A 21642-nucleotide genomic window follows, 5' to 3' on the forward strand; every position below is an offset into this window, starting at 1 on the left:
TGGCCATGTGAAACCTGGTATTCAGTACGTCTTCTTCCTACACACGGTGGGCTGGGGCAGAGTTTGATCAACGGTTTGGGGCACAAGCCAGGGTGTAACTCAGCAGACAGACATTCTCTTGAATGTTTGAGGTGCTGGATTCGGTCTGTGGCACCACATTAAAACCCAAAACAAACAACTTATACAATTTAGGCACAGTAAAAGAACAGTGAGCACTAATAGAGCAATTATGGCAACAGGTCGTAATAAAGATGTGAATGTGGGTTCTCTCTCAAGACATCTGTACATGATACTTTTGGTTTAGTTTGGGGGCCACACCTGGCGGTGCTCTAGGACCACTGTGGAGTTTGGGGGACTGTATTGGGTGCTGGGGGGGGTTACAACACTCACTGCCACATTCAAGCAAGTGCCCTAACTTTTGGACTATCTCCTTGGCTCCTCACAAACAAAATTGTATGATATTTAAAATAGCACTGTAGTACTGTCATCCCATCAATTTGCTTGAGTAGGCATCAGTTACGTCTCCATGGTGGGACTTGTTACTGTTTTTTGGCATATCAAATACGCCATGGGTAGCTTGCCAGGCTCTGCTATGTGGGCGGGATATTAAATTAACATCAAATGTTAATTTAAAATATACTGAGGTTACTTTATATGCCTGTATGCTATGAAAGAAATCCCCTATCAAGTCAACACACCCATAAACTTACGTATTTCTCCCCCCTTTTAAAAAAAATTTCCATTTTTAAAAAATTTTGTAAAGTAGTTCACTATATTGGATTGCATTTAATATTTTAACACCAATCCTACCACCATTACACCTTCCCACCACCATAATTAGGATGTTTCTATCCCGAACACCAACCCATGCCCCAAAGCAGAACCGAAATTATTTTGTCTAGTTATGAAAAAATGCTGAAAATGCTCCAAAAGGAGTTTCCTTAGAGCAAAGAGTGTGAAGATTGTTGTATCTCACCCAGGGGGCATTAAGCCCTTCTATAAGAGATCACTAACGTAGCTAAAGGTTGAGTCTTGTGTGCTTTTAAATATATATATATATATGTATATATGCATATATATTATATATATGTGTATGTGTGTGTATATATATATATATATAATATTTCCTTCTAAGATTGGTTGTCTCCTATTTTAAACCCCATCAGATGTGGTGCACTACTCTTGGAGTATGAGGTGGTGTGAGGTGTGAGACATTTGTGGCCGTGCATTCCTGGAGTAGGTTCACTCGTTGGGTGAGGCTTAACCCAAATGTGTGGAGAGTGGCCGTGAGCATGGCAGCAGTTGAGTTCTGAAGGTTTTCGGCTGCTGGGGCTGGGTCACTTGGGGCGGGGAGGGTCACATCTGCCCCGCTCCGGGGAGCCCTGAATGGAACAGCCTGGCTCTGGGTCTGGCGGCATGGCTGTGGTGTGTGGCATATTATGCTCCCTTTTGGGAGAGAAAGCCAGTGTGACTGTGGATCGTGGTCAATGGCGAGATGCCAGAGGTGGGTATGGACTTGACTGCTGAGTTGTTGGAAATGGGGAGGTGGGCGGGGCGGGGGGGGGGACACCGTTCCCGGTTCCGTGGAACCCAGAGTTTTCAGTCAAAAAATCCTGCATACCTGGGTTTTCTGCAGCTTCCCTCGTGGGTGAGGCCCGGCCCGAGTGCAGAGAATGGCTATAAACATGGTGGTGGTTGAGTTCCAGTCTCACCCCTTTTTATGTTGAAGTCACACCTAGTGGTCCTGGGCATTACTCCTGTGCAGTGCTCAGGGACCATGTGGTGCTGGGACTCAAATCGGGACCCGCCCACAGGCTAAGCCTGTGCCCTGGCTTTGTGAGCTCTCCCCAGCCTGCACCCGTTTTATGAAAGTTCTATTTCAATGTCTCAGTTATATAATATTCACCTTAGCTATGTAAGGTTTTTGTTTGTTTGGGGGCCACACCCAGTGGTACTCAGGGGTTACCCTTGGCTCTGCATTCAGGGATCACTCCTGGAAATGCTCAGGGGACCATACAGGATACCAGGGATCTAACCCAGCTCAGCCACATGCAAGGCAACCAACCTACCCGCTAGACTAGTTCTCTGGCCCTTAAATAGAACTTTTTACCAGCACTTTTATCCATTGTCTATGCACTGTGGCACTGTAGCACTGTCATCCGTTGATCATCGATTTGCTAGAGTGGACACCAGTAATGTCTTCATTGTGAGACTTGTTACTGTTTTTGGCATATCAAATACGCCATGGTAGCTTGCCAGGCTCTGCCGCTCGGGTGGGATACTCTTGGTAGCTTGCCGGGCTCTCGGAGAATTGAAATCGGGTCTACTGCGTGCAAGGCAAATCCCCTACCTGCTGTGCTATCTCTCCATTGTCTATGAATTAGATTATTTGTTTTTATATTCTACAAGTAAGTCAGGGACTGGAGCAATAGCAGTTGCTCCAAAACCTGGCCGACCCGGGTTTGATTCCTCCATCCCTCTCGGAGAGCCTGGCAAGCTACCGAGAGTATCCCGCCCGCACGGCAGAGCCTGGCAAGCTCCCCGGGGCGTATTCGATATGCCAAAAACAGTAACAAGTCTCACAGTGGAGACGCTACTGGTGCCCACTCGAGCAAATTGATGAACAATGGGACGACAGTGCTGCAGTGCTACAGGTAAGTCAGAATCTGTGGTCTGTCTTGCAGTGCAGCAGAAGGGGCTGCCGGACGCCCTCAGCGGCCATCCGGGGCCTTCATCTCCCAAGCAGCCTTGTTGGCCTCACTGTGGCTGCCTACCAGTTGCTTGTCTTCACAGGACAGTCATGGGATGAGCGGAAGATCACACACAGGACAGAGATGCCACATGGCATTTGGAGCTGCGGGGGGGCACAGTCAGTGGTGCTCAGGGGTCATTCCTGGTAGTGCAGGGGGACCATATGTAGTGCTGGGGACTGAACTCAGGTAGGCTGAGCGCAAAGCGAAAACCCAACCCGCAGTGCTATGACTCTGGCCCCTCATGTGAGTTTTCTGAAGCATTTGTTGGCAGTTTGTGTTGCTGAGATGGGCGGCCTGGATCTAATTGATGTTCACTCATAAGCATCGGTGGGGTCAACCATGTCTCACCGGCAAGAACTGAATTCTGGGCCCCGGAGATGAGGTCACTGACACCTGGAGGGGATCATTTATGAGAACGTGACCCCCTGACTCCACACAAGGGCCCAATCCATACCTTGCTATGTCAGTGAGCTACACAGTTCTGTTACCGCCCGTGTGGATTAAGGTCTGACTACTTAGGAATATAGAAGGCCTTTCAAAACGCTTCTTTTTTTTTTTTTTTTTTTTTTTTTTTGCTTTTTGGGTCATACCCGGCGATGCACAGGGGTTACTCCTGGCTCTGCACTCAGGAATTACCCCTGGCGGTGCTCAGGGGACCATATGGGATGCTGGGATTAGAACCCGGGTCGGCTGAGTGGAAGGCAAACGCCCTACCCACTGTGCTATTCCTCCAGCCCTCAAAACGCTTCTTGTAAGACAAAACAAAAATGACAAAAACCTCAAAACTATTTTGGCAGAAAAATCAGCCTATCTGCAAGACGTCATACATGAGTTCTTTAATACTTACATATCACTCCTGGCGGTGCTCAGGGGACCATATGGGATGCTGGGAATCAAACCCGGGTCGACCACGTGCAAGGCAAACGCCCTACCTGCTGTGCTATCGCTCCAGCCCCAGGAGATTATTATTATTATTATTATTTTGCTTTTTGGGTCACACCCGCAATGCACAGGGGTCATTCCTGGCTCATGCACTCAGGAATTACCCCTGGCCGTGCTCAGGGGACCATATGGGATGCTGGGATTCGAACCTGGGTCGGCCGCGTGTAAGGCAAACGCCCTACCCGCTGTGCTATCTCTCCAGCCCCCAGGAGATTATCTTTTAATGAAAGCAACATGCATTATAGGAGTGTCATGCTCTTTGTAAAGTAAAAAAATACTGTTCCAGTTTATTGCTGGTTTGAATAGAACACGGGTGCTTGTAGTTTGGCTGTGTGATCTCTGTCCAAAATGTCAAAATTTTCTTATGTTGGGATTCATTCCAAATTATGCTGACCAGCTGAACGTTCATTGAAGTACAATGCCCAACTTCATTGTTCTTGCCAAACTCTCCTTCTTCCTATATGGTGTCACTCATATATCCTAGCACCTCAGAGACTGTGCATCCGAATAGAATATTCCAGAACAGAATATACTCAGGGAGAATTCTTCCCGACAGCCCGTCCAAGCCTTTTCCACCCTTGGACCATCTGCTCAAACAGGACAACTGCAAGCTCTCTTCTGTTCTCTCTTGCCAGACGTTTAATCCAAAGTGAGTCCTGACAGTTCTTTATGTGTGTTTGTTGTTTTGTTTTTGGGAACACATCCAGCAGTGCTCAGGGCTTACTCTTGGCTCTGCATTCAGGGATCACTCCTGGTGGTGCTCAGGAACAATTCTGGGTCTGCTGCATGTGAGGCAAGCACCCCACCCTCTGAACTATCTCCCCAGCCGCAGTTCTTAATCTTTGCTGCTGAAAATGATCTACTTTTCTGCAGCTCCATTCTGTGGAAAACCAGTGTGGCCTATGGCGGAGGCCCCTTACTGGCTTGCCTGCATCTGTCCATACCTGTACCTGTCCACTCCACCTCAGCAGCTCTCAGCACAGCACGGCCTGCAGGAGAGGGAAACCACGTTTGTCAGAAGCTGTGTCACCTGCACCCGCTACTTCCTGTCTAGCTGAGGCCATTTTTCTTCCCTTTGGCTGACAGCGGGAAACCAGGTCTCGGTTCTTCAAACTCCTTGATTGTGCCATGCTCTCCTCAGAGTGCTTCTCCCTTAGTGCATGAGGATGGCGGCTCTGGCTCATCCTTTAGCTTCTGGACTCGACAGCACCTGGCACCTTCTCTCAGATGACCCTTTTGTGTAGTGACGAGTTGTTCTCGTTGCCACACTGGTCCTGTTAGAGTAGCTCCCTTTCTCCTCCTGGGCCATCCTGGGCCAGAAAAACGTCTGATGGTCTGGTTTGCTGACTTGTCTGACTTAGCCAACGTTCTTCACTTAATATTGTCCACTCTCTAGGACTGTTTTCTAAGATGCTGGCCAACCTGAGCTGGTCCTCTTATTCTTCATCTTTGCCTCTCATTCTCCTCCTTAACCCTACCCCCATTTCTTATAGCTTTCTATTTTTTCATTTTAGGTCACACCCAGCGATGCACAGGGGTTACTCCTGGCTCTGCACTCAGGAATTACTGGTGCTCAGGGGACCATATGGGATGCTGGGAATCGAACCCAGGTCGGCCATATGCAAGGCAAATGCCCTACCTGCTGTGCTATTGCCCCAGCCCCTCCTATAGCTTTTCTCATACCTGTTAATGAGGTTTCATCTCATCATATTGTAAAACTTTTTTTGTTGGGGGCTGGGGCCACACCTGGCAGTGCTCAAAGGATCACATGTGGTGTTGGGGATTCAAACCAGTATCGTGAACGCTGCAGCTGCATGCAAGGGAAGTGTCCTACTTCCTGTACTGTCTGCCCAGTGCTCCCTGCTTCTCCCTTTTTAGCAACCTACACATAGTAGGTTTGAATGTCATCTGTTGAGGTGCAGAAGCTTCTTAGTTTCATGTAGTCCCATTTGTTTGTTCATGTTTGTTTCCGCCTGCTTGGTCAGTGGTGTTTCATCCTTAAAGATGCTTGAAGTTCAGTGTCATGGAAGGTTCTGCCTACATTTTCCTCCATGTACCTTATGGATTCAGGTCTGATATTGAGGTCTTTAATCCACTTTGATCTGACTTTTGTGCCTGGCATTACACAGAGGTCAGAATTCATTTTCTTGCAGGTAGCTGTCCAGACAGAGAGAGCTCATGGAATGGGAAAGAATATTTACCCAATATCCATCTGATAGGGGATTAATATCCAGGATATACAAGACACTAGTAGAATTGTATAAGAAAAAAAAACTCCAACCCCATCAAAAAATGGGGAGAAATGAACAAAAGCTTCCTCAAAAAATAAATACAAATGGCCAAAAGGCACATGAAAAAATGCTCTATAACACTTATCATCAGGGAGATGAAAATCAAAACAACAATGAGATATAATCTCACACCACAGAGATTGGCACACATAAAAAGAATAAGAACAACCAGTGCTGGCGCAGATGTGGAGAGAAAGGGAATCTCTTTCATTGTTGGTGGAAATGTCGAGTGGTCCGGCCTTTTTGGAAAACAATATAGGCATTCCTTAAAAACTAGAAATTGAGCTTCCATATGACCCTGCAAACCACTTCTTGGAATATATTCTGAGGGTGCAAAAAAAAAAGTAGAAATGACATCTGTATGTTCAAATGCACCTGTATGTTCGTTGCAGCACTGTCCACAATAGTCAGAATCTGGAAACAACCCGAGTGCCTGAGACTAGACCACTGGTTAAAGAAACTATGGTACATCTGCACAATGGAGTAATATGCAGCTTTTAGGAAAGATGAAGTCATGAAGTTTGCTTAGAAGTAGATGGTCATGGAGAGTATCATGCCAAGTGAAATGAGTCAGAAAGAGAGGGACAGACATAGAAGGACTGTACTTATTTGTGGAATATAAAATAACATAATATGAGACTGACACCCAAGGTCAGTAGACACAAGGGCCAGGGATATTGCTCCATAGTTGGAAGCCTACCTCATGAGCTGGGGGAGAAGGCAGCTGGGATAGAGAAGGGATCAATAAGTCAATGATGGTTGGAGGGATCATTCGAGATGGAAGATGTGTGCTGAAAGTAGATAAAGGACCAAATGCTATAGCCTCTTAGTATCTATACTGCAAACCATAATGCCCAAAAGTAGAGAGTATGGGGAAAATTGTATGCCATAGAGGCAGGGGGACTAGGCTGGAGCGATAGCACAGTGGTTGGGCTTTCGCCTTTCACGCGGCCCACCCTAGTTCGATTCCTCTGCCCCTTTCGGAGAGCCTAGCAAGCTACCAAAGAGTATCAAGCCTTCGCGGCAAAGCCTGGCAAGCTACCTGTGCGTATTGGATATGCCAAAAAACAGTAACAATAAGTCTCTCAATGAGAGATATTACTGGGCCCACTCGAACAAATCGATGAGCAACGGGATGACAGAGGCAGGGGGAGGGTTGGAATGGGGGGGGCGGGGATACTGGGGATATTGGTGATGGAAAATGTGCACTGGTGGAGGGATTGGTGTTCGATCATTGAAACTCAAACATGAGAGCTTTGTAAGTGTATCTCATGGTGATTCAATAATAAGTAAATGTCATTTGTTGAATGAATTAGATTTTTCCCTCTGGAGTTAACAGTCCTGTGACACATAAGGAAACCAAGACTTCTAGTTAGAAATTTACGTGAGGTCCCAGGTAGAATCAGATTCATTTCCAATCAGGATTTGGCTGATTTCAAAGCCTAATGGCTTGGGTCCTTGAACCTTATCTGATCTTTATATTTTGTTTTTGTGGTTTTGGGGGAAGCTATATCCAGCAGAACACACGGCTTACTCCTGGCTCTGTCTATAATATATATGATGTAATGTAAACTCCTGACTCTGTCTGTAATATTAAAAATAAGTTGTTTTTCTGCTTGCAGCCATGTCTCTAGACTGTGAACTAAGCCTTTGCCCCAAGCTGCCCCAGGAAGAGAAATGATGCAATTTCTAACATAAATCTCCCTGGACTTAATTACTAAAATACAGAAATCCTGAACCGTGAGGCCTCACTAGCGGCCGTGCAACTTTATGTCTCTTCATTCTCAGCAATGGAAAACTAATTATCAAATGCTTCCTTGTCAAGTAGAGCTGTTTTTTTGGGGGGAAACTCTGACAACAGTAGTGAGTTTTGTGTTGAAATATGGAATGTAATCAAGGTAAAGAGAAAATGAAGTGAAATTTATCAGCTACGCAAGCGGGGGTGGGGGGGTGGGAGGGTAGGAGGTATACTGGGGTTTTTGGTGGTGGAATATGGGCACTGGTGAAGGGATGGGTGTTCGAGCACTGTATAACTGAGACATAAGCCTGAGAACTTTGTAACTTTCCACATGGTGATTCAATAAAATAAATAATTTTAAAAAATAAGTTGTTTTTATAGCCACTGTGAGAGGCATCCACGTATACAATAAAAACATGGCAAATGCTTAATAGATGTCTGCTGAAGAAATGAAAAATAATAGTCCTTACAATAGAATTACAAAGATTTTCCATTTCATGTTTATTACCAGTGCTTCAATACAGAACATTTTATAATAATTAGTGATGTGTAGACACCAGTAGCTTTTCAAACATCAAGTATCAATATTTTCTGGTATTGATTTCACACCGAACAGCATACCCAGAATAACACACATTTCAGAGGATGATGATTATTAGCACGTCTCCTCAGTTTCAAAAAAGGGCAATATTTTTAAGTCATGTATGTTTTAGCATTTCATAAAACTTTTAAAACTTCTATAAGCTTTTGCAGTGCAAAAAGACTTGTCAAAGACTTTTCAAAAACTTTTAACCTACGAAATTCACTCTGGAGACATATGGGGTTATTTTTTTCAAACTTTGGCTTTAGGACTTTTCTTTTCGTCTGCTACCAACGTAGTAAGGAGTGTGTCGAGCAAGGAGGGTTTCCGGCCGGTGGAGTCACGTGTCTGAGGAGTGTCACAATGTAAAGGAGAAACTGGAGGGCCGGAGCATATCCGAAACAAAGCTGCAAGACGAGTAGCTCTTGCATAAATTGCACCTGAAGGAAGGAGTCCTTCTTGAAAAACACGTCCTCACAGAATCTTCTGCAAGATCGAGTTGGCTACCTCCAATGATTCATCCTTGACTAAAACAATGTCATAAGAATCCATGTACTTGTCCAGGAGCTCATCCACCTAATCAACAGCAAGAGAAACACCAATTTGATCGGTGCAGGGAGAAGCAAATTTCAATACAAATCTCACTGTTCTGTTTGATCTACTGCAAAGTGCACTACATTTAAGTTCACTTTCATAGAACCGTTTTTGGGTGGAGGTGGGGCACAAGGCAGTGCTCGGAGGTTCACATGCAGCGTCAGAATTCGAACCAGGATCACGGCTGCACTGTGCACTAAGCAAGTGTCTTAACCTTTGTGCTATCTGACCCCTCCTTAAAGCTTTGAAACAGAGAAGCAATAACTTTTCTGACTCATGACAGACTCTTTCCTACATTACGGCTTTTCTTCTAAAATAATTTCTCTCCAATGCAGTGAGTCTGTGCTTCGGGGATACCAGGAAACGTCAGCAGCCTCCTGCAGTATGGAGCCTGCTCTCCTCTAGCACCGTCCCACGCACATGGCGTGACAAGTCCTCATCATCACCAACATTAGAAGCAATCAAAATGTTTAACTGTTCACAAGTACCTCTGGGAACAATCTGTCATACACGTATGTTCATCCTTGTGCGCCCCCCACCCCGCCGCCCCCAAAAAACACCCTGCTAGTAAACATAATTTCATGCTCATTATTTTTCTCTCAAAAGGACAGGTATACTTACTCTGTCGTTGAGATACCCGATTTTGAGGACATACTCAACGTTGGCTACCCCATCTGCCATTCTCAGGTCTCCCTGCGAGTCGCCCAGGAGAATTATGTTGCTGTTGTCTTTCAGCTGAGTGAAATACTCTGTGTTCTTCAAGGCACCATCATGTTTGTTAAATACATGAATTAGTTCTCCTTTAAATCCTTTGAGCACTCCCTGTTCAAAACAGAAATTGTCTCAAATACAGACTTTGATTTTACAAAATCGTAACAGATACACAAAGGGTTCTAAGTCAGTAAACTGCTCCCTAGAAGTGACTCTAGCATTGAACACAGTAACTTAAAAATTCAACATTTTACTTTTCCTCTGGTTTCTCTCCGAAAGATACCATTTTATGCATTTCATAATACATTGTTTGATGAAACAATTTTTCAAATAATGTCGGTTCAAACAGTTCACTTCTTTCTTTCTAGAAGAAGATGTTAAGTCTGTGAAGCCATCAAATGGCTTTAAAAGAAGTTCTAATAATTTTAATGTGAGTCCAGAGCTTGGGGAATAAAAGATGGAGGGAGTGTTTTTTTTTTTTTTTAAATTTTATTGAATCACCGTGAGACAGTTACAAGCTTTCATGTTTGGGTTACAATCTCACAATGATCAGACATCTATCCCTTCACCAGTGCACATTCCCCACCACCAATACCCAGGGTATACCCCCCTTTCCCACCCTTCCCCTGCCTCTAAGGCAGACAATATTCCCCATACTCTCTCTCTAGTTTTGGGCATTATGGCTTGCAACACAACACTGAGAGGTCATCATGCTTGGTCCATTATCTACTTTTGGCATGCATCTAGAGGGAGTATGTTTTAAAAAGTAGAAATAGCAGGGGTCAGAGTGATAGTATGGAGGGGAGGGTGTTTGCCTTGCACATGGCCGACCCAGGTTTGATCCCTGGCACCCCATATGATTCCCCTAAGCACTGCCAAGAATAATTCCTGAGTGCAGAGCCAGGAATATCCCCTCATAATCACCAGGTGTGACCCCAAAACCCCACAAAGCCAAAAAAAAAAAGGGAAACAGCCCTAGAGACCCAGAGTATACCTGTCATTTTGGCTAAGTTTAATGACTATAAACATTAAATATGAGAATAAAATGCAGCTACATGATTAAAATATTTCCACATCTTGAAAGTATGTACTTACAGTGTCATCAAAGTCCATAAAGTTGGACACTACTTTGACATTTGAATGATAAACACCAGCTTGCTGGATAACTTCCTCTAGTACATCACCAATTCCAGCCGAGAAGATGAACATAGGGACATTGTGTTGATGGAGCTTATCAAAGAAAGTCTCATAGCCTTCCCTGCAAGGAGTCAGATAGTCGGTGAGCAACAGGCACCTCCTCCTAGCCTAAAAGTCCAGAAGCTGAATGCCCAGAGGCTTATTTGCCACGCTCATCTCAAGACAGTGCCCAGGAGGTCTCTTGCTGACATCTGTGACGTTAGAACTAGAACAGTGTTTTCAAACAACAGGTGATGCTTTACCTTCCTTTTAGTAAGTGCTAATAGCATAAATATGATGATTTTTGGCCTTTTAATAAATTCTAATAGTACAAATAAGAATTTTTTTTTTTTTTGCTTTTGGGTCACACCCATCGATGCATAGGGGTTACTCCTGGCTCTGCACTCAGGAATTATTCCTGGCGGTGCTCAGGGAACCATATGGGATGCTGGGAATTGAACTTGGGTTGGCTGAGTGCAAGACAAACGCCCTACCCGCTGCGCAATCGCTCCAGCCCCCAAATAAGAGGATTTTTAGATAAGCTGCAGAGACTTTTCCAAATATATACTGCTTAACAGTAAAGGATTACACCGTACATTGGAATACCCAAGGGTGAGCTGCAGCCTGCTCATTCCCTCCCTGCTGCTACAAACCAGCCGGAACCTTTCCCACCTGGCAGTTGCAGGTCATGTTTTGATCTGAAAATCTGTCTTCCTTGACTCTTCCCGGGAGCCCGCGCCTGGCACACACGGGAGTTCAAGTTCAACTCCCATACCTGCATGTTCTCCCTGGAATGCCAGGGCTCTGACCCTGGAAACTGTCAGCACACTTGCACCAGGCACCGATATTCCTGGGCTCAAGCATATAGAGTGGCCTGTGACGCCCTCCCCCTCACCCCACACCATGAGCACTGCAAGAAAAGTTGCAAAAGAAATCCAAAATGCTCTTAGTTTCATAAATTTCAAACAGTTTTCTGTTTGGGGGCCACACTGACATTGCTGAGGGCTTACTCCTGGTTCTGCACCCAGGAATCATTCCTGGTGGTGCTTGGGGGACCGTATGGGATGCCAGAGACCAAATCTGGGTCGGCCATCTCCAAGACAAGTGCCTACCTGCTGTACTATTGCTCTGGCCCCAATCTTTACCTGTCCTGAAATTTCTAATCTGAAGAAAGAAAATACAAATCCCTATACCAAGGTTTCACCTAGGTTCTCAAATCCTTATTTCACTACTGTCTTGTGTGATAGATAGGTGGTATATCTTGTTTATGTTTTTATGTTATGAATTATTTTAATAAAATGTGTGAACACATCCACAACAAGTTCAAGTCTATAGAAAGTTCACAATAAAAACATCCAAGAAACTTACTTGAGCATAATGTCAGATTCTGCCACAATTTCTCTAAGTTTATCTTTCGGTATAGCTTGTTCAACCAGCAAGCTATGTGATTTAGTATACCTGAAGATATGAGCAGGAGAAAGAAAACATCAATTACAGAAAGTGAAAACTTCCATCCCTATTCTTCCATTTAAGCAAAGCAGAATTTTATCCATCATATGTTAGCTTTCGGTTTTAGAGATTTAAATTGATCACTAGAGAATATATTGCCCCAGGTGTCTGAAAGTGGGATCTGCATATTCTTATATATTGTCTAGGTCAAACCAATCTCTGGCTTAGCAAATGTGCTAATGATATAATAAAAGGGTATAAACATTTCTTCAAGCCTACACTGAAGAACTGAGGCAACCCTAAGAAGGCATAAACATTTCTATTACTGCAGTAAAATTAAAGCAAAACTTTTTCCTTTCACCTGTTTGCATTCTGAATTCTCATGGAACATAATAGTAAGATGGTGTGCCTAGTTTGAGAGTAACAGGGAAAATCCTTGTCATGGAAAAGGTTACACATAGGTGCTGCATTTCAACATAAAAGCCTTTTTGTGCAAGATAAGACTGCACTCATCTGTGGAATATAGAAAAATAGACTAGGAGTCTAACACCCAAGAATAGTAGAAATAAGTACCAGGAGGTTGACTCCATGGCTTGGAGGCTGGTCTCTCATTCTGGGCAACTCAGAGAAGGGAACACCAAGTAAAATGTGGTCAGAGGTCATGAGGGGGAAGGGTGACGCGTGCCGTGCCGAATGTAGAATAGAGAGTGAACACAATGGCCACTCAACACCTTTATTGCAAACCACAACACCTAATCAGAGAGAGAGAACAAAAGGGAATACCCTGCCATAGTGGCAGTGTGGGGTGGGGGGAGACGGGACTGGGGAGGGTGGGAGGGATGCTGGGTTTACTGGTGGTGGAGAATGGGCACTGGTGAAGGGATGGGTTCTCGAACTTTGTATGGGGGAAACATGAGCACAAAAATGTATAAATCTGTAACTGTACCCTCACGGTGATTCACTAATTAAAAATAAAAAATAAAATTTATTAAAAAAAATAAAATAGAAAAAAAAAAAAGAATTTCCTCTACAGGAGCCGGAGCGATAGCACAGTGGGTAGGGCGTTTGCCTTGCACGCGGCCGACCCGGGTTCGATCCTCGGCATCCCATATGGTCCCCCAAGCACCACCAGGAGTAATTCCTGAGTGCAAAGCCAGGAGTAATCCCTGAGCATCGCTGGGTGTGACCCAAAAAGAAAAAAAAAAAAAAAAAGAATTTCCTGTACAATATTCCTAAGTGAAACCTACTGTCTGGCTAGTGCTCCTAACAGAAACAATTCGTCTTCCTAGCATGCTTATTCCATTGCAAAAAGATTCTCATTGCCAGAGTCCTTCTACATCTAAGTCCACTTCCGCCTCTTCATCCCCTAATCACTGACTGTACAAAGTACTCTGTCACGTTATAGGATAATGAAGAAAAACCCATCATTCCTGGTCTCTTAATGTTCTAAAACCAGGGGCTGGACACCGGGAGGCACCTCGCCATCCATTTAGACATCCTGATAAATCAGAACATCATAAACACCTATAGTCTTGTTTGCAAATCTTTCCTGCGGTACCCAATTAGGGGCCGAGTCAGGAGTCAGACCATTCCCCTGGGACAGGCTGCTCTGGCTGACTCTGTGTCGACATTTCTCTGACATCGTGTCATCACTGAGTACGCACAGGGCTTTCAAAGGTCTGCTGCAAGGATGCCTTTTAAAACTATGTTTCATTGTTGTTGTTTTGGGGTTATACTCAGAAGTGTGCAGGGCTGATTTCTGGCTCTGTGCTCAGGAATCACTCCTGGCAGGGCTCCAAATAGGGTGCCAGGGATCAGATCTGGGTCAGCTGCGTCAGGGAAGCACCCTCCCCTGCAGTGCTGTGTCTCCTTTAGCATAACCATCATCAGAAATTTAATTCTCAGTAACTCTATCACCTGCTGGCTCCAAATGAGTCTGGACTAGATTTAAATTATGAGTCTTTTTCTTTATACATTCATATGCATCCTACCAAATATCTGAAAATTCTTTTGCTGTTTTCAGGGGCCAGAGAGATAGTCCAGTGCCAGGGCACTTGTCTTGCAAGACACCAGCCCAGGCTTGATCCCCAGTGCCCAGTATGTTCCCCTGAGCTTACCAGGAGTGATCCCTGAGCACAGAGGCAGGAGTTAGCCCTGAGCACAGAGGTAGGAGTAAGCCCTGAGCATAGCCCGTGTGTTTCAAAACCAAAACTAAATTTGTTTTTAAGATGTATGTTTAGGATTTTAAATTTATTCTGACAGATCTTCATCTTTTTATTCATTTATTTTTGGCCACATCTAGTGATGCTCAAGGGCTACTCCTGGCTCTGCACTCAGTGATCATTTCTGGAGTGCTCAGGAGACCATATGGGATGCCAGAAATGGAACCTGGATGGGCTGCCTGCAAACCAAGTGTCCTGCCCACTGTGCTATCTCTCCAGCCCCTGATCTTCATCTTAAAACAAAAAACAGAAAAAAGGAACCCCCCAAAACAGGGACTGAAGCAGTAATGCAGCAGGCACAATAGGTTCAACCCTTGGTACCCTGTACAGCCCCCCAAGTCCCACCAGAGACTTAGGAATAAGCACTCAGGAATAAGCTCTGAGCCCAGCTGGGTGTGGCTCCCACCAAAAAAGAGAGAAAATGTGAATCAAACAAATTCTGGAATGATTAGAGAATAAAACTTATCACTGTATCACTGTCACTGTCATCCCACTGTTCATCGATTTACTTGAGCGGGCACCAGTAACGTCTATTACACGCAGCCCTGAGATTTTAGCAGCCTCTTCTTACTCATCTTTTCCAACAACTGGAGGCTCTTTCAGGGTCAGGAGAATGAGACCTATCATTACTGTTTTTGGCATATCGGATATGCCACAGGTAGCTTGCCAGGCTCTGCCCATGAGGGTGGGATAATCTCGGTAGCTTGCTGGGTTCTCTGAGATGTGTGTGTGTGTGTGTGTGTGTGTGTGTGTGTGTGTGTGTGTGTGTGTATTACTCTCTATGATTTGTTGCCTACTGTCTGAACTCCATCAAATATGGTGTGGTAATTATGGAAAATGGGTAGGAAGTGTCTTATAATGTTTCCGGAAAGTGGCCTGGAGCATGGCAGCAGTTGGATAGTGGAGGTCAGCTGCCAGGGCTGGGTCCCTTGGTGGGGGTTCTCACCCACCCCCCTCTGTGGTGCCCTGAATGAAAACAGCCTGGCGCGGGGTCTGGTCATAAATAAATAATAAAACTTAACTTTATTTAATCACTGCAGAATTATTCACAGATGTATTTAAATATAGTTTAGAGGAGAAATAAACCTTACTGGTATATATAATTTATCTCGTTATAATATAAACCCTCCCATTACCTTTGACACACTTACCATTCAACTATGTAAGGACACTTCTGTTCTATGGTTAGATGAGGATCAATTTCAATTGCATAATATTTTTCCTTTAGTTCTAATAGCTAGAAATAAACACAGAACACAGTCATGAAGATTCCAGAGATGTGGGGCCAGAACAATAGTACAGCAGGTAGGGCGTTTGCCTTGCATGGGGCCGCCCGGGATTAGATCCCCAGCATCCCATATGGTTCCCCAAGCACCACCAGGAGTAATGCCTCAGTGCAAAGCCAGGACTAAGCCCTGAGCATCTCCAAGTGTGACACAAAAACAACAACAAAATAGGAGCTGGAGTACAGTGGGCAGGGCATTTACTTTCCAACCCGGGTTCAATCTCCAGCATTCCATATCGTCCCCTGAGCACCACCAGGAGAAATTCCTGAGCACAGAGCCAGAAGTAAGCCCTGACCTCAGTTGGATGTGGCACAGCTGATCTTCCTCCCAACCCCCAAAACCTCACGTTTCAGTTAAACTCAGAAACTGGAGGGTCTTGTGCTAAGTGAAGTGAGTCAGAAGAGACAAGTATTAGATGATGTTCCCAGTGAATAAAGAAGCAAAGTAAGACGATGATCAATGAAAACCAACCCTGAGATGCTGCCAACAAAGCAGAGAAGGAGGGGATGGTCAGAAAAGAAAGAACCTGGGGCTGAAGCGATAGCACAGCGGGGAGAGCATTCGCCTTGCACGTGGCCAACCCAGGTTTGATTCCCAGCATCCCATATGGTCCCCTGAGCACCACCAGGAGTGATTCCTGAGTGCAGAGCCAGGAGTAACCCCTGTGCATCGCTGGATGTGACCCCAAAAAAAGCAGAAAAAGAAAAGAAAGAATCTCCAGGACAAGGCGGGAAGGATACTGACACAAGTGCAGGTGTGGTACAGTCGCACTGTAAATGGACAGCAACAGTATTAATACCATTATAAACTATGGGGCATGAGTAAAAAAATAAGCAACATCAAATACAGACAGCTGGGACAGAGGGACAGCACAGGGGCACAGGGGGTAAGGTGCTTGCCTTGCACACGACCCCAGCAGGACCAACCCCATGTGGTCCCCTGAGCCCCACCAAAAGTCCTTCCTGAGAACTGGGCCCAGAGTAAGCCCAGCCCTGAGCACCCAAGGTGTAGCCCAAATGAATAAAGAAACAAACATCCGAGTATAGGATCCATACGATAGACCTTAGTTTTGGTTAGTGGTTTCTATGTGCCAGGTATAGCTATATCATCACTTTGCTGCCAGACTGTTTCTGTGAATGAACTACAGAGACCCTCAGGCAGAAAGAGCAGTGGGTCTCTGGCTAACATCCAGGCTGCTGTTTATCTAACTCTGGGCTAGTGTTTACCTTTTTCCGACATTCATCTGAAACCAGCTTACAGTTGTCAATCACATCTAAAGAGAAAATCAGAATAGGAATTAACAGAAACAGCCATCCATAATGTCTTCTTCTTTTAGGGTTAGAAATGCCACGCCAATAAGCACAGTCATTACGGATTTTGGTCTCGATAGCACCAAACCTACTGGTTTTCAAACCAAGATTAATGGCAGCTTCATTCCACTACTGGGCTTGAAAATTCAGTCTTCTTACTCTTATCCCCTTTTCTTCCCTTTTTTAATTTAAAAGAAACATGGAATTCATTCTTGAAATATACTTCTTTCTCATAACAAACAGTATGATATTATAGAAAAAACAAGTTTGTAAAGAAAATAAATATACTTTGGTCTATATCTCTTCAGTCTTAATGTCTTATGTGGCATCAAATAAATGAAGAGATGAAACAAGGATTGGTAATTTTGAGCTCTGATTTTTCCTTTCACATTGTACTCTGTATTTTTTCACATAAATAAAAGTTCTCTAAACGTTGTTCACAATAGTTGCATATTTTCTGTCTTGTAGGTACTTTCACAGTTTTTTTTTTTGACAGTTTTAGTACCAATAAGTTTTTATTTATTCATTGTATTTTCCCAGGGTACAGAAAGGGAATGGGAAAAGGATCAGCATATATGTAGCAAAATGATTGCAAAAGGGAAAGGAAGTAAACCCATACCGCAAAATCAACCATCAAATAAACATTTCCCAAGGATGGGGTCACCAAAGCCCATGGGCTCCCATCTCAGCCCATGGGATGAGGGAAGGGGATCAGGTACATGCTTCCCTACTCTCCCGCCCTCCCTCCCCAGAAATTCAAGATTTCACACAAAGCTTTGGTTTCTAGCAGTAAACATGGAGTTACATTCGTCCATCTCCTATTAAACAATCTTGTGGCCACTTTGACCTAAGTTTCTTGCACCTGCACAAAAGTTCCTGAGTGACTTGGATATACATTCATCTTCCCTTTCCTTGGTTTCCTGATCCCACTTTACATGGAAGGCCCCCTCATTGCTTCTCTACCCTAATATTCAAAACTAAAGTAATACAGCAGCGCATGTTTGGCATAAAAGTTAGCAAGTGATAGTCCTCTCTTCAAAGGCTGGGTGCAAGAAATAGAGTGTTCTGAACTTCTAAAGGACTTTTGTAAAAAATCACTTTAAGACTTGTGGGGATACACCACAAAATTGCAAGGTTGTGTGGATTGGTTGGGGGGCTAGAGGGGAATGGAGGAAGTGGGGGTAGAAGGGGGAATCAAGGAGGTGGTAAGAAAATTCAGGAAATGGTAGAAGTTTGAGGAACAGAAGACCTGATTCAAAATAGGAAATAAGGGCAGGGGAACACAAGAGAAAGGGTGGTTCAAGACCCCCATTTCAAGAAGGGTCCCCAAGCTTGCTTCAGATCCTTTTACCTGGTGCAGAACCTTTTGTCAAAGATGCTTTGGCTATTTTTCTTATACAACAGTTTTGTAAACAATAAAACCCCAAAATAACATGGAGAAGACCAACACATTATATTTACACAAACTAGGCCACCTGGAAATCACCAAATTAGCTACTCATAAGTTCTACAAAGCCCAGACAAATACAATAACTAGAAGGGGCTGCAAATTGGGGAAGAACAAGAACCCAGGATCAGACACAAATCACCCAATGCGGTCTATTGCATTTGCCCCGTTTCAACACAGTGAGGTAGAGGTTTGCAGGGATCACAGCACGTAAACGAACGCCCACCCCACCCTTTCTCCTTTGGCTATTCACCATGACATGAATCACTGATACCGCAGGGCAGGACACTGGCTCTGGGCCCCAAAAAAGGAGACATCAGGAAGCCAAAGAGTTAAAGGATCTGGATTTGGTCCCTGTTTCATATCCATACCTGGGCATCTCAAAGTGGATACAGAGATATACTCTGAAAACTATCCTTATGAACTCAAGTTTTTTTTGTTTTTTTAGCAAGCACACATTCACTCTGTTGTGCATGGTAGGCCTAGCCCAATCCAGTGAAAGATGGAGCTGGGATGTCAAGAGTCCTGTGCCCTGGGGTTAGAGGTCTGGGACAGCAATCCTCCATCCTACACACAGACCTCACCTGATCTTGGCTTCCTCTTGGTGCCTTTAACCTGTCCTGGCTTCTCCTAACCTCTCTGCACCACCTTTCCTGTTCAGACCAGTTTCCAATCTTGGGGAGGAAATCAAGTCACAGGGCACCCAGGGAAAACCTAGCCCCCTCACCCCCTGAGAACATTGAAGAAGATGGAGGGGTTTCAAGACAACATAACGGCAGAAAAGTCAGCTCACAATTGGCCAAAAAAAAAAAAAAAAAAAAGAATATGAGGTAGTTCAATCCACTTCAAATAGTTTTTCTCCCTGCTGATCAAACAACAAAAGGTATTCCTGCTGTGCAGACCCGGAGCTGCCGCTGACTTATCCCTGAGATTGCTCATGTACCTGAGAACACAGTGCAGGAATGAGGGCCTTAGATTAAAGTACACAAAAATACAAAACCAGAATATTTATATTACGAAAAAAAATTAAAATGCACAAGATACGTCATTTGCACACAGCTAATGCAGTTGGCATCCTGGAGAAGGTGGGACCACGGTGCAGCAATCCAAGGCAGCAAATAAATAAAATCATATTGGCCCAGAATGGGGAGGGAGCTTAGGAGCAGGTAGGTCAGCGCTGTTCCAGTCCCCCTTTGGCCTTTCATCACAATCCATGGCTTGGGACAGTTCCCAACACTCTAACCCAAGAGTGTAGGGAGGCAAGATGTAGAAAAAGCCTGTCTTAGCCCTGAGATTCCCTCCCACGGAATGCAGAAGCTTGTGGGTTGGGCCCATTAATCTGGTCTCTTGTCTGATCAATCTTTTCACTCTGGCATGGAAAACAGTTACACGGCCTTCTTTAAAAGGAAAACCACTTCCGTGTCCAGAACATTTCAAAAGCAAGAGATCCTGGGCATAGAGACTCAGATAAAGCATGCAGAGGGGGTCAGCCCTCAAAGCCCTCAGGTGCATTTAGACAGCGTGATTGGAGTTCCTTTGCCTCACCGCCTCCCCCCTGCCAAGAGAGGGAAGAGAGGGTGAAGCTCTGGACCCCGGCCTGAGATACGTACATGGCAGTGCCAGCTGCCCCCTGCCCACCCTGTTCCCACTTTCTCCTCTGCTGATTGATGCCTGCTCCTTGAAACTTGCTGATCGCAAAAGGATAATAACCCCCACCCACTGGCTCAATTTTGGGCCTCAGGCAGCAGGGCAGGGGAATGGATCTCCTCTTCTTCCTCCCGGAAGTAGGCAGGCTTCCCCTGGGAGCTGGGGGCTTGCTGGGCCTTCAGTGGACAGGAGGCTACCATATGGTTGATGCTCTGGCAGAAGTGGCACTTCTTGGGCTGGGGTGGCAGCTTGCACTCTTTGGCATGATGGTCTAGACCGCCGCAGTTGTAGCACCTGTCTCCCTTAGATCTCCGCTTCTGCATGTTCTTCCCTTTGGGCCGCCTCTCACTTCCAATACAGAACACCCCACCAGGACCAGTAACTCTAATAGATTCCAGGCCCTTGGCGGACTTCTTAAAGGTAAATTCCACTGCCTCCCCCTCCTTCAGGCTTCGGAAACCCTCCATGTGCAGTTTACTCTGATGCACAAAGACGTCCACCGGGGGGTCGAGCGCGACCCCGGCGCGGGCGGTCATGGACAGGAAGCCGAACCCCATGCGCACGTTGAACCACTTACAGATGCCGGCCCCGTGCAGCAGCTGCGGCTCCTCCGCCGGCCGGGCCGCGTCCTCCCGCGCCTCCTCGGGCGCCTTAGCGCAGCCACCTGCAAACTGCTGGTTTGACACAGAGCCCATGGTCGTCGGCTGAGCCCGCGGCCCCGGGCCCCAGGTCGGGCGGCTGCTGGCCCCAGAGAAGTCCGGAGGCAAAGGGGTGGCTCGGAGAAGAGGCTGCTACATCTTCCCCAGCACAATCGGTACTTTCACAGTTTTGAAAACTTCCACAGTGCTAACATTTTTAGGTTGCTTCCAAGCTTTTGCTTTTTGTGACTTAAATGCTGAACTTAGCTACCACTATTTTTGTGAATAAAATTTCTTCCTACTGTGAAGATTACTTGATTAAAAAGTCTACAAAGAGGAATCATTGGACCAAGGGATAGGATTTTTAGGCAATTTTTATACAAATTATCAAAATACTTTCTCAAATTATGTACGAAGAGTAAGAGAAAAACAAGTATATTAGCAACACATGTTGAGATGTATGAAATAACTTAATCTTTTACTTAATTTGTATATTAACAACATAAACATAGGACAACATGTTTAGAAAGGAGAGCATTTGACCAATGCTTTTTTTTTTATCATGAAAAAAGCAAATTTCCCAAAATATAAGAAAAAAAAAAAGTCTCACTTTTTTTTTTCTTTTTTGGGTCACACCCGGCGATGCTCAGGGGTTATCCTGGCAGTGCTCGGGGGACCATATGGAATGCTGGGAATTGAACCTGGGTCGGCCGCGTGCAAGGAAAATGCCCTCCCTGATGTGCTAGCGCTGCAGCCCTGCAAGTCTCACTTTCAATGAGCAAAAGGAAGGGGAAGAAAAAGTCTGTCTCCGACAATACACAGAGGAAAGGGTGGCAGTACCCTTGCGTTTATTCATGA

General features: G+C 45.0%; 3 protein-coding genes across 7 annotated transcripts in view; 1 reads left to right on the forward strand and 2 right to left on the reverse strand.

The window, feature by feature from the left end:
- The window catches only part of FKBP9 (FKBP prolyl isomerase 9), a 61425-nt gene extending 53505 nt beyond the window's left edge, over nucleotides 1-7920 (forward strand). The window contains exon 10 of the mRNA XM_055142534.1: nucleotides 7609-7920. Coding sequence (XP_054998509.1) covers nucleotides 7609-7620 — 12 coding nt within the window. The 3' untranslated portion in view covers nucleotides 7621-7920. The remainder of the gene's footprint in view (nucleotides 1-7608) is intronic.
- Nucleotides 7921-8201: 281 nt separating this feature from the next.
- The window catches only part of NT5C3A (5'-nucleotidase, cytosolic IIIA), a 54381-nt gene continuing 40940 nt past the window's right edge, over nucleotides 8202-21642 (reverse strand). For 4 of the 5 annotated variants that reach the window (XM_055143664.1, XM_055143667.1, XM_055143676.1 and 1 more), the window contains 6 exons: nucleotides 16969-17015; nucleotides 15608-15693; nucleotides 12154-12243; nucleotides 10705-10867; nucleotides 9520-9720; nucleotides 8202-8880 (listed from right to left, as the gene is read on the reverse strand). In XM_055143664.1, the coding sequence (XP_054999639.1) occupies nucleotides 8779-8880; nucleotides 9520-9720; nucleotides 10705-10867; nucleotides 12154-12243; nucleotides 15608-15693; nucleotides 16969-17015 (689 nt within the window). In that variant the 3' untranslated portion in view covers nucleotides 8202-8778. The remainder of the gene's footprint in view (nucleotides 8881-9519; nucleotides 9721-10704; nucleotides 10868-12153; nucleotides 12244-15607; nucleotides 15694-16968; nucleotides 17016-21642) is intronic. The other variant, XM_055143678.1, reaches the window with a different exon arrangement.
- On the reverse strand, nucleotides 17023-21639 carry LOC129405956 (protein lin-28 homolog A). Its single transcript, XM_055143680.1, has one exon. The coding sequence runs from the start codon at nucleotides 20839-20841 to the stop codon at nucleotides 20224-20226; it is 618 nt and encodes a 205-aa protein (XP_054999655.1). The 5' UTR covers nucleotides 20842-21639; the 3' UTR covers nucleotides 17023-20223.

The sequence above is a fragment of the Sorex araneus genome, chromosome 1 (assembly GCF_027595985.1).
Source record: "Sorex araneus isolate mSorAra2 chromosome 1, mSorAra2.pri, whole genome shotgun sequence".
NCBI classification, from domain to species: Eukaryota; Metazoa; Chordata; class Mammalia; order Eulipotyphla; family Soricidae; genus Sorex; species Sorex araneus.